The 13,283-nt window shown below is 41.9% G+C and overlaps 1 protein-coding gene across 11 annotated transcripts in view; it reads right to left on the reverse strand.

The window, feature by feature from the left end:
* The window catches only part of PXK (PX domain containing serine/threonine kinase like), a 37,582-nt gene that overhangs the window by 22,072 nt on the left and 2,227 nt on the right, over positions 1 to 13,283 (reverse strand). For 10 of the 11 annotated variants that reach the window (XM_080606784.1, XM_080606781.1, XM_080606783.1 and 7 more), the window contains 2 exons: positions 3,801 to 3,851; positions 3,080 to 3,127 (listed from right to left, as the gene is read on the reverse strand). In XM_080606784.1, coding sequence (XP_080462910.1) covers positions 3,080 to 3,127; positions 3,801 to 3,851 — 99 coding nt within the window. Of the gene's footprint in view, positions 1 to 3,079; positions 3,128 to 3,800; positions 3,852 to 13,283 lie in introns of those variants that run through there. The other variant, XM_080606782.1, reaches the window with a different exon arrangement.

Consider the following 13,283-nt stretch of genomic DNA (forward strand, 5'->3'; position numbering starts at 1 on the left):
CCTGCAATTCACCAAATCAGTTTGCACACCACAGGCATACAGAACCTTTGGCAGACCACTCCTACCCCAACAGAAGTTTCTAAATAAAAACAAAATGCATTTCTGCCACGACTCACTTGAAAAGCATATCAAGTCATAATCAGCTTTACCTTCTTGACCTGACAGCTGGCTACCGTCAGAGCGAAAAGGACTCTACTTCAGATGCTTTCAAACCACTACTTTTTCTTTTGTTTAATTTCAGTCAACCACACGTTTTCTATTTTCCAGCGGAAAGTGGCATTCACCCCCAGGTTTTTGTAGCCGTCTGCCAAAACCCATGGCACAGTGAGACCACTGCCTACTCCAGACACCACCTCACCAAGGTCCCGACCTCTCCGACACAGGCGTACATGCCAGTGGCCCCAGCTCAGCTCTGACCCAAGGATGGGCTTTGCCACAGAAGAACCTGGGAACCAACTTCCTTATCTTCCAAACACAGCCTGCACAGGAATGTCTGTTCAAGAGCTGCAATAAAACGCTTCACAAAAGCCAGATACCTTGCTGCAAACACCGTACCAGTAGTTCATTTAAAAGAGCAGATGAGCAAGCAATAATCTCCACACATCTCTGTCAAAGAAGCAAAGAGGAAAAAATGCAGAATGGCCTGCAAGGAGCTTTTCAATCTGGCATGTGGCTGGGGCTCGGGGAACCTGGCTTGAAACTTTCTGATGCAGATCAAGGTCACAGACATACTCCTCTCCTTATTACCAAGGCGTTTGGTAGAGCTGCATCTGTTAGCCTAGGACATTTTTAAGTTCTCAGTCCTTACTATTATTGCACAGGTAGCTTCAGATTAACAGTAGAAAAATTGCATTTCAACTCAGCCACTGCTTTGTGTTCAAAGTGAAGCGCCCAAACCTACAGAGGTTGGGTATGTCACAAAAACTGGAAGAAGTTAGAGCTTTACACGCAAAGCAACCCCTAGCAGGGTTTTTTTTTTTTCCAGTGACATTTTAGTTTTAAAGGAGGAGGATTTTTTTTCATATTTTCTTATTGCCTTTTTTTTTTTTTTGGTGGTGGTGGTTTGTTTGGTTGTGGGATTTTTTTATTTTTATTTTTTTTACTTTTTATTAATTTCTACATATACTAGTGAAAGTTTAAAAGGTTTAAAAACAACTCACGGGACCTGAACATTGTGATGAAATAACTGCTGCTTAAGAGTTCTGGGTGGAAAGAACTAAGGAGTGTTGTATGTCTTAATGGATCAGAAAACCACAGCTCCAGCATCACAAAGAGCAATTTATAAAAAAAAGCTCAAGAAAAAAACAGTTGGGGGAAGACAGTAATTTCAGCATGTTTCTCATCAGCTACTGTCTGGTGTCTCTCGAGCCCTGACATACAGAACAAGGCTGGAGAATGGTGTTTGTCAAAAGCAGAGCTGTGCAACCTTGATAATGGCTTAAAACTCACCTCTGCTGGGCTGAAGAATTACACGTCTGAGGGCGGCTCCCTACAAGAGGTATGGAGAAAAGCCTATCTCCAAGCACAGATACATCTTTGCCCTTCCAGACGGTTGAAAGCAGAATAATCTAGGAGCTTGAGAATCAGGGAGTGAGCAGGAATTTGCACTGATGAAGGCCAAATGTTAACGAACAAGACCTGTTAATGTAATCTAGCTTCCCTCTACATATCCTCCTATCCAAGTTAGAGGGGTATGTCTCGATGATTCTGTTTGATCCTTTCTAATCATCCACCCAGGCCTAGCCTGTCATCTCTAAATTTAAGGTCTAAAAAGGTCTGTTGCCTTTTCCACTAAAGCTGCCTCATTTGCAAGTTAAATGAGAAGACAACAAAGCTTTCTCATGCCTTAACACGTTCCCCATGGTTAAGAGGGACTTACAGTAGATTAAAAAAAATAAAATGAACTATCTTCTTTTTAAAGCCTCATCAAAATTGTTTCTCTGTGATCTCTATCAAAACTTGACAATGGTTAAGACTACAATGACTCCTGTGCACTATGTCGACCAGCACCATTTCATTTCCTTGTGTTCCCATAGCTGCTTATCTAATCTTAAATCTTGGATTTTGCTGGAGCAGGGGATACCTTTGTATTGCATTTATTCAGCACATCACATGAGAGGCTTCTGGGTCATGACAAAAGTTACTGTGTGCTACTGCATATTCAACAAAATAATTGCACAACCCAACCACACTGCCTCTATTGAATTATGACTAATTTGCTCCCCCATCTACCTTCTAATCTGCTTCAAATTATTCCTGCCCTATCAGCGTGCACGATTCAACATCCTGACATGTTTTTGCTCACCGAGGCTCATCAAGCAAATAGCTGATTTGATTGGGGGGGAGGAGGGGAGCGGAAGCTATATTAAGTTCCCAAATTCACACATTTAATGGGGGGAATTAGTCATAAAAATATACCCTCAAGTCACAGCAGTGCTCGCTTTTTGTCTTGCTTGCCTAGTACCATGGAAATCTCGAGTAACAAGTTTCACTCCAGGAGACGCCAGTCACTGCTGCTTCCCCCCTTCTCCCAAACACGCTCCTATACCCTGCTTTTTCCCACACAAACTAAAAAGAAATAATTGTCCTAAAAAGCAAAAGAAAACACAGTAAGTCCTGTGTTTAAGTAAGGAACACTTTTCAGTGATACAGAAATCCATCACATGATAAGCAGCATCTGGAAGTGCTTTTAGACGAATATAAATAATGAGACACATAGCACTTCAATGCTGAATTTATAAGGTTGGTATGTGCCTTGGCTTTCTTCAAATCAAAGGGGGAACAAATAATAACACACAAAACCGGAAAAGTCACAGCACTGAAGGGAAAGATTCAGTATCTGCCAATCTCCACCATTTATATATAAATTGGTCCTATTGATGCTAAAATTATAATTTTACAAGGAAAAAAAGCCTAAGAGTGAAAAAGCATACATTTAAGTTACATTTGAAATCACTGTTTCCCTTTATAGCAGTGTGGATTTGTATTTTTTCTTCATTACAATATATAAAAATATCTCAAGACATTTTAAATATATCCTTCTGACATTTCATATTTATATATCAAGGGTAAAAGTTACCTGCAAGCTATTATTAAGCAAGTCGAAGTCACTGTATCGCCTCACAATCTGCAAAATATAAAGAAAAAGTTGAGGAAGCATATTACTTTTCTCATTATCATTTTACTGTTCAAAATCCCGTCAGAGAGAGGTAATTCCCATTTGTAATTCTCTTCTTTTAGCCATTTTTGTACAAATGCATAACTACTGGATTTATGACATACTGCCAGAGCACAAAGAAGAGTTTTTAAGGATATCTCGGCCAGAACAAAAGTGCATTCCTGAATATTATCTTAAACAGCTTTCCAAAAAATATGTATGAGCAAAGTTGCCTACAAACAAAGCATTTTTGCCTTATTAGAAGCAACAATTTTTCACCATCACCTTCATTACTACTTCTAGGTTTTACTGGCTGTGGATCAGCAAGACTGTGATTTTAGCACTAGAGAAGGCAAACTGGCATTTGAAATTTAAAAATGACAGCCACACCAACACATGGTAATAACATGACAGGCATTTTTTGTTTTCCTGGAAAATTCACAATAGCAGCAGACAACTTGCCTTCTGTAGCTGGCAGTAACAGTGTTTTTCTCAGTTTTTGACCAAAGTATTCAAGCACTTCATGTTCTCAATTTACACCAACACTCCCCTCTCCAGCTCAAATTTAAGAAGCTAGGAAGAGAGAATTCTCAAGTTCTTCCTAAAACGGCATCTTGGTTCCTGAACGAGTTTACAAAATTACCTGCCAACTGTTTTCCGCTGAAACTCCTCTCTGCACACGGATTATGTATTCCTAGTAAAAAGAAAAAGTTATTAGGAATGAGAACTAACGAGATGAAGAAAGTTATTAGGCACTTCTCCAAACATGACCACTACCCAGTTAGGAAACATTCAGAAGCAGAAAATTCAGTTGCAGACTTCGAGCTTCGAGGTGAAGGTCCAAGCTAGGTTCGTTCAGACCATCACCAGCAACTCACCCACTGCTTTGCAGAGTTAAAGATGAGAAGAGGTCCAAGAGCTTGCAGAATGAAGCACTTGAACGCTCTCAGTTAAGGAAAAGGTGAGAGAATACTCAACGAACATCATCTCTATTGAGAACAGCTGAAGAAACCTCTCCCCACCTCCAATATCTAACCAGTGGTCCCCAGGAATTACTGCCTCCATCACAGAGCAAAACGCCAGTACACACCCACAGCTGCCCAACCTCTGGTTATATTTACGTGAAAAAGGTTTGGCATGTACTTGAGTAACTAGAACATATCAGTTCCTCACGATGGTAATTCTTCATTTCTAATGCAAATTTAATTATAGAATCATTTTGGTTGGAAAAGACCTCTAAGATGATCAAGTCCCAACCGTTAATTTAAATTATCCTTTAAAGATCAATTAATTCTCCCACCAGGATTACACTCAGAAAGCACAATTCTTCTCAGTCTTCTCATTTCAAGCTTCAACACACCTTTTGTAGACTAATGCCTGGTCAATGCAGCAATTTAAATAATTACCTCAAGAAGAGATACCAAGTATTTTGTGCACCTTTTCAGAAAAGACATTCTTTGAGGAAGCAGTGATTTTGTTCACCTCTACTCTGTTGGAATTTGAAAGCAGTTCTAAAAACACTTTGGGCATTTTGAGATCATATACAAGGCTTTCCAGGAAAACGACTTGCCTATAATCTCCATTTAAAGCCTATATAGTTGCCGTATTGTTTAATTAGCAAGGAAATAAAATTAATCTGGACTATAAGAATAGTAATAGGTAGTTCCTTTAACATTTGCCTCTACAGAAAGTTCTATGAACGCAGGGTTTTTTGTTTTTTTTTTTTTAATTAAAAAAGTCTTGCTATAGAGATCTGGCCACATAATGTCCATTGAAAGACATGAAGACGAAGAGCCACAATGGCACGGTGCTACTCAAGAAAAGGCAGTGCTGAGCACTGAGGAGTGTCAAGGAGTGACCAGAGCCAGAAGGGATGGAAGAAGCCACCCAACCACCTATGCTTTTACACTTTCCTCCCAAGTTCGAAGCTGCAGGCCAGGAGCACGTCCCACAGCCTTTTCGGCAAACCCATCTTCTCCGCTCTGCTCGGCCATGGATGGCAGAACCACACTCAGCTCACATGGCTTCATTCACCCCGGGACTAACTTTCAAGAGCACCTGATATAATTTTTCAATTTCAAACACCACCTCATTGTGCTGAACAGCTTACATCAACAGGAGTCCCACAGAAATGAAAAGGACAGAACGGAGCATTAGGGACAAGGTTTTCTTCAGATATTAAAATTAAAGATGCATTCCAAATTATCACAAATGAACAATAATTAAGTTAAAAACAAAAGCATTTCCAGCACCTTAAGTTTACATGCCCAATTTGTCCATTCTGTAACAATAACGGTACCTACAAATGTGGCACGTACCCGCATACTGCACAGATAACTCGATCAGTTGAGAGTTTGATCCATGAAGTGTTATAAATTCAGCTTCACAGTTAGAAATCCAGCACAGACATTTATTATTAACCTCATTTAAGTACAATGAAACGTCTTCTGTTTTTTGGGGAAGTTGCCTTCAGAACCACACAGAACTAATTCTTCTCTTTCAAATGAAATTAATTAAGAGCTTATACACTGAAGAATAAAAGTGTCCCAGCAAACAAAGTGAAGCACATCAGAGAATCCCACCTTAGAATTAATCTTCCATTTAACACTTACCACCATGAAAGGGAAGTAGCATAAAGCAAGAATCAGGACTACCGCAGGGAAGAGCCGAAGGCAACACTCATCAGATGATGTTACCTTGCCTGTTCAGCCTTAGCTCACCCAGGATTTATTAACTGGAGTTTCCTTCTGAACCACAATGCTGTTCAGGCAAGAAAGCTATTTCATTTTCTCAAATTCACGTAAAATATCCTTTATCAGCAACAGCTATCGAATAGCTGTGGCAACTTTGAACCCCCTATCCATGAGAACAAATTCAAGACTAGTTAGCATGAAAACCACCGTATTTGACATTATAATCAAGGTAATTTCCTGTAAAACAAGAAGCCCAAATCCTCAGCAATGGTAAGAAAACTCCACAGAGCTGATTCTAATTCAACCAGCTTAATAACATTTGGAAATTTTCTAACAGAAACCAATTAAGCAGACACATGGAAACCTAAATTCACAACTAATGTGGCTTTTCCTATTTTGTGACTGTTACTGCATTTTGGGAAGTAGGAAGAGACTATTTCACTCTCAGCCAGAAAAATGCAGCAACTGCTTATTCAGCAAGTCTCAAAGGAACATTGGCTATTTCTCTGAAAAAAAAAAAAACACGTCAGGGATGATTCACCGTGTTCAGTCATTCATCTTTTCTAGTATTCTGAAGCAGCAGAGTTATTGCCCAACCCCTTGTAGCACTTACTCGTTATCCAGCAATTAACCTTCGCTGTTGTACTCCAAGAAAACGCTCCCGGACAGGCAGAGCACACCAATTCATTAGACAACTGTCAAAGCATCGTGCTGCATACAACCACTCTGATCAATATGACAGTCGTCTCCTCTGCAGAGCGTGGCAATAAACAATTCTCTCATTTCCTTCCTTCCCAGATCTCATTTTCACAGGACGATTATATTACAAAAACAGACTCGGGCCACAACTGTTTTTTCACGCAGACCATAGGGTTTTCCCAACCAGTTCTGCTCGGGTGTCCTAAAGCATTAATTGACCCCACATTTTATGTCCCAGGATTCACAACCTCCAGCAAGAGAGCATCCCTCTGCAGATGTGGCTGTTAGTTCTGTCTGTGGTAAAAAGCTAAGTCCCACCACGCTCCCCACATCAGCACTGAACTCAGTGAAGAATTGGCCACTTCAGCACTACGTGGTGAAGACAGCTAATGACAGAGCCCAATTTTAGCAGGACGGAGACCATGCCTATAGGAGGGAAATTGAAGCTGTAAGGAAGACAGGCACACTCCGAACAAGCTCTGTTTGACCGCATAGTATAGATCAGGAAAACGTGACAGACAGGGCTGAGCTCTGATAGTTGCTAGCCCTTTCTCACTCCTGCTGAAAATTTTCGGTATTTAAGACCAGGCTCAGCGAGGTCTAATTTAGCTACACTTTCCCGTGAGTCACGCAGAAATCCCCGCGATGTCTTTCACTCCTACACGAAGGGCTCAGAATTGTTTCCAGGACTCAGTTTACCGAGCAACTTCAGCTGCCAGACTGCACAGAAAGCTCTCAGCTGGCAGAAGAGGGATGGCCTCGTGCTGCTGATGCGGCCCCAGGGCAGCAAGCTCACCAGCACCCACCGCACAAGGTCCACCACCGCTCCCAGGCCACCTCCTGTCCCTCGGGGGTCCCACGCGGGTCAGGTCTGTACGCCCGCTGCTTTTCCTCCCAGTACTGCTGAGCCAGTTCCTGCCACAAGCCCAGCGTTCCAGCAGCAGTTCGTCACGTACACGTATGTATGTGTGTACTTAAAGATGCCAAGCAAAGCAGTTTTACCTACGGGATCGCTTCCTGGCTGCTCTTTTTAGTCAAGAAAGAGGAAAACAGCGTTGGGAGCAGGGAAAGCTGCGTGACCCCAGTCTCACAGTCGTTTCCTAAAATCTTCTTCCTACCGCTACAGAGAGATGGAGATCCCGAAAAAAAAGTGTTTTCCAAACATCCACATGGCTCAGTGACTAACACGCTGCCCTTCTCCAATCCTTTACCAACAGCAAGCCCGCAATTACTGCCTGGCATTAACGTTCCCCTGATCTTACCCTGCTTAACCATTTCCACTCAGAGCCTTTCTGAGGTGTTTTTTCCTCCCATTCCCCAGGATACACCTCAGCATTCCAGCCTTAGTTAAAACACCAGCATCAGCAGTTCGGAGCCTCACAGGTAATTTTGTCTGCATTCCTAGGTGCAAGTCACACAGCAAAGTATGTCATAACACTCAACAGTTGTTGTTTATCGCCTCTCCTAGTCATTAAAACAGAAAGCAGACAGAAGAAAAGGCTTTTGCGGAGACAAAATAGGAAACCAAGTGGTGCAATTAGAGATTCATATTTAAAAAAAAAAAAAAAGTAGAGAGTCTTTGGCCAATATTAGGTAATACATTTTGTTTTCCCAAGAAAACTGTCTCCAAATTTCTGGCTCAGGGTAGCCAGCCTATTTTACAGATTTCTGCTCTGCATCTGTTTAATCCAACAGGCTTGAAAAGCCAACCATTATAAAGATCCAGTCACCTTCAGGTCACATCAACTGCAAGTTTGAAAGGGCTTTATTTTATAAGCATTAAAGAGAGGAAAGCCTAATTAAGCATGAATACAATCCCTGCTTAAGAAGGCTGGATTGCAACTATTTCTAATAAGAAGCTCTTTTAAGTGTTTATTTAGAAAATCTCCCATGTGAAAAGCAGCAACAAAATCGGGAAAGCTGCTCAGCTCGGGCACCTCTTCACTCCAGGGCAGAGTCCGTATTTACAGTTGCACAAGCTGCTGCTGAGCCCATCTGGTGCAGGAGCAGCGCCGGCGGTGTTTACCTGTGTTTCAGCACAGAGGAGTGGGCGCATTGTACGGCTCCAAGCGCACTGCACTGCTCTGTAGTAGTGACTAAGCCATCCAACAAGTGAAAGCTATGAAGTAGGACAACTGCAGGAAAAAAATAGGACAGGCGTTTACATGTAATGAAACGTACTGAACGAGAAAAGCTCTGGAGAGAGATGAAAGAAACGAGGGCATTTCAATACGCCGTACCACCCTGGCCTTCGTCAGAAAGGGGAAGATGTTCAGCATTTCTCAGGAAAGACTCAGTAGCCAATAAAAATACCTTAATTATACTGCAAGATTTTGTAGGAACCAATATTTTGCCTGTGGTCCTTGCAGGAGTTACAGATGCAATATAACTTGGTAAGTTCAGCACTGGAAACCATAAGGCTGGAATATCTAAAATACATAAAGTCCTGCGGAAGAGCCACATAACCAAAACATCAAACAAGAGAGCTCTAATAGCTCCCTGTCTAAAGCCACCTCTAAAAGTAATTTCATGATATCTTTTTTCAAAGCGAAGGCAACCTTATAGAGATTGAACTCCTTATAAAGCAGATGTGCAAAGTCCTTTACAAGCTTTTAAAATATATTCTAAAGTTCTAGAAACATATGGCTCCATTTTTCGTAGCACAGAAAAACATATAGGAAATAATGCAGGAAAAAATATAAGTGCTTTTTTCAACATGTTTTTTTTAAATCTAAAAGCTATGAGTGTCAACATTCATCATCGCTTAAGGAAAATGAAAAATTCTGAAAGTATGTTACAAGAGGGATTTATTTCAGCTGTTCATTTCCAAATGCCTTTCAGACAAGGATGTACTGTAGCAAAATTGGCTGTTTCACTACTTCAATTTCAACATGAAATGCATGAAAAAGGAGAATTGCTTTGGAAAAGAATTAAGGAATGTTCAGAAGTACGTGTATTACTCGCTAGTGGTTTTACTACTTTGAAGTGCTCTAAAACTTGTATGTACAGATTTGCGGTTCATAATACGGCGTATGTCTAGGTTATGGTGGAAGAACGCAGCATCCTATTTTAAGGCTTACACAGAAAGCCACTTTTAAACAGTGAACACACGGAGGAAAGATTGCACTACGAAGCAATTTCAACAGTGAAGATGTATTAAAGCTGTAGTGCTGAGAATGCCTCTGTTGTCAGAGCACAACATTCGGCATTTAGATGAGACACCTGAAATGGTTTAATACAGCGGATGCAATTCCACTCCTAAAGACAGCAAATGCAGTGGCAACAAAACAACTTCATTTTCTGCAAAATGGCTGGTACACGGACCTACCACGAGCACTGAACCGTGCCTGTGAGGTGCCCAACACACTCCTGGAAGTTTTACAGCTATGCTCGTGTCTTATTCAGTGCTAGTGATGTGATTAAAGCACACAGAAGGAGATGCAACAAAGCTGACGGGGGTCTGCCTACGTAATTTCAAATCTATTAAGTGAGATACCATTGGAATGTGTTTGCAATATAAATTTATTTGGCTTTCAAAATGAAATGTACTCTATAAACACTGCACTATACAATTATTCGCATGTAAGCGCACATTCCAACAAAAGTCAGAACACTTGTAACACGTGTAACCAGGAAAACAACTTTTGTAGAAAAGAAAAGGCGTCGCTTTCATTTTCAGTTATCACCTGAAATAAACATGCAGGAAGAAAAACTCTGCTGACAATACCTTTGTTGCAACACAAAGGCACAGATATTACACACCAGCTCAGATGTACTAACTCAAGTAAGAACTTCTCAGCTCTTTTGACTTGGAAAAAACATAAAGAGCTTGTGAGCAAACCAGAAATGTCTGCAGCTGCTTTCCTAAAAATCTAAAACCAAAACATACCAGGGGATCAGCATGCTCTTACTAAGCAAAAAGTACAAATCTCTAAACGAGTATTTTGAATACTAGCTTTGTCCCTTCTTAGGTTTCTGGAGAGTTGAGGTACTATGTAGTAGTTTCAGGTTTGGTTTTCAGCTTTATTTTTTACTTTCACCTTCATTCCCAGGAAACAGAAACTAAATTTCCGCCAAGTACAGCCCCTAAGTTATTCAGTTTACATTCACCCAGTCTGTTGTATTAAATCTCAACAGAAACTGCTTAGAACAATAGACCAGAAAACTATTCATTTGACACAAGCTTTGGTCTTCTGGTTGGTATTTCACCATGTCTACGGAGCTTTTCCTGAAATTCTTTGCCTTTTCCTCAGCTGGTTATTCAGAAGACTGGCTGTTTTCAACACCTGTAGAAAGTTTACATTATTACTAGTTTGTTTGTCACATTAAAGGTGCATCTAATCTGGGCCTACATCATCGTCACGTGAATGCTTTTATAAGCAGTGATATATAGGAAAAAATTATAAATGCAAACTTCAAGCAATTTTTACAGCATTAAGAAGGATTATAAAATTTTAATACATACTGCTGACAAAAGAATATAAAATGTGTTCCTGGATGCCCTTGTATTTCAGCTTTAGAACAGGTCTGGCATATGAAGACCTAGTTTTCCAAACATTCATTTGGGATAAAGAACTGTATAGATCTACACCTTGTTAAGAAATCACTTGGAGGTGGAGTGAGGGACAACCCCATAAAGCACTGAGATAAAGACAACCTACTTCCTTACAACTATAATATAATAAAATATAATAATAGTTCTAATGCCCCACAGAAAAACTTCAACATATATCCCTATTTCTTAGAAGGGATTCATTTATACACCACTTCAAACACAAGGATCTACTTCCATGACTTATTTAAACCAGGCAAGTTCAAATCGTGGACAGCCCTGCCCACTAATAAACAAATTATTCAGATACCAGGGACATAGGATGAAATGTCCAAAATGACAAAATACTCCACTTACATCAAATGAGAAAGCAAGCCTCTGTTATGGCTTCCTGTATTTTGTTATCCCACACTGTCTCTATACAAGCCATCTGTGCTACAGACACTTCAAACCATCTTTCAACTATCAACAGGGCTTCTGCAGTAAAACAAACAATTACTAATAGATGTATCGTAGAGACAGATTTTAAATCAAAAGGCACAGTGCTTCAGCATTCTGTTATTAACAGAAGATCAGAACGAATCAGTAGAGATTTTTTTCTGAACATCCATTAGTAACAGAATACAGAGATGAAAGGCGGGGGGGACAACATTTGCTATCAAACTCACCCAGACAAGGCAACACACAGAGTCTGGATTGAAAATCTACTTCCAAGTACTCATTCTAAAAGAATTTTGTGCCTTTTTTTTTCCTAACCAGAATCACGCAAACCAAAAGAACATGAAAAGCTACTGTCATTTGCACTCGTGAAGCAGCGTAATAAGCCACAACACAAACCAAGTTAACGATGAAGCTGTAATACAGACTGCTAACTGGGGAATATTAGATGTTACGCAGCTTCTCACGCAACTTGGCACATACGCCCCTCAGCCATTGAAACAGGTAAAAAGTATTAGGCTTGCCAGAGGATAAACCTGATCAGTTTTATTTATAATAGGGGTAACAACAATTGAGAGCCGTGGCCCACTAGATTCACAAGATCTTCTAGAAGATTTTTCACGTGTGGTTTCTGTTCAGAGGAAGACGGAGATATCAGTAAACGTGAGATCTTCATGTACAAGAAAGCTCCCCCCCACTACAAGACTTCCTGAGTGCAGACTGCTTACAGGAAAACTATTTAATAAGACAATCTTCAGATTAGTTGTATATCCCGTGGTGAATCTACAATTATTGTCATACAGGTCGAGAACATTTAAGAGCATTCACCAGCTGCAAGGAACCAATAAAGGGATCAACAAGGCAGGAATGCTGTGCAAGGGGCAGAAGGAACACCCTCTCTCCACTTAAAACCAGCTTCCTACCGGCGTACCTGCTGCCGTAGTGCCTCTGGCCTTCTTTTTAGCCCAGCATCCCCGCTCTGAGCTAAAGGCGGGGATCAGAAGTGACAGCCCGCTCTCCCTCTGATTCTCTATCACAGTACTGCTTGCTCATACTGTAAGTAAGCCTAGTTTTTAAGGTGGAAAATAACTGCAGACAGGAGGTTATGAAATTTGGATTATTACTGCAAGCTCAAAGACAGCACAGTTCTCATGAAGGTGGCACGCACGTGTACCGCACATCCCAGAATTAACCCGTGACACAAAGTCCCAAGAGGGCTCGTTCTGCTGGGTGCCGCCGCTCCCTGTAACACAGAAAGCAAGCTTTGGGGACATCCCTGCAGCTCGGCGGCCCCACTACAGTGGCACCAAGCAAAAGTAACTTCATCTCGGCTGCTGAGATGGGCCAGCGAGAACCCATCTCTGCTCCAAACGCGGTGATGGATCCCACGACAAGCAGAAATTACGGACGCTTATTTCTTGAGTCCTACGGCGCGAGGCCTCTCTCAGGGCAGATGCGAGCCCGAGGCAACACGAAGCCCACCGCCCGCCCCACGCAGCCACCGAGCTGCTGCAGGCAGAGGACCCATTTCACAGAAAGGACAGGCGGGGGAAGCAGCAGCAGCACCAGCAGCCCCCCTACCCCGCATCCCCACCGGAGGGGCTCCCCGGGGGGCTGCCCCCTCACCCCCCTGCGGTCCCAGGGCCCCCCCTCGGCCCCCCCACAGCTCCCAGGCCCGCCGGGCACCCCCTGCCCCGCCGCCCCCATCTCCCCGCGCCGCCCGGGGCTCGCTCCCTGCCCACCC

This window comes from Anser brachyrhynchus (genome assembly GCF_964034855.1).
Source record: "Anser brachyrhynchus genome assembly, chromosome: 10".
NCBI lineage: Eukaryota > Metazoa > Chordata > Aves > Anseriformes > Anatidae > Anser > Anser brachyrhynchus.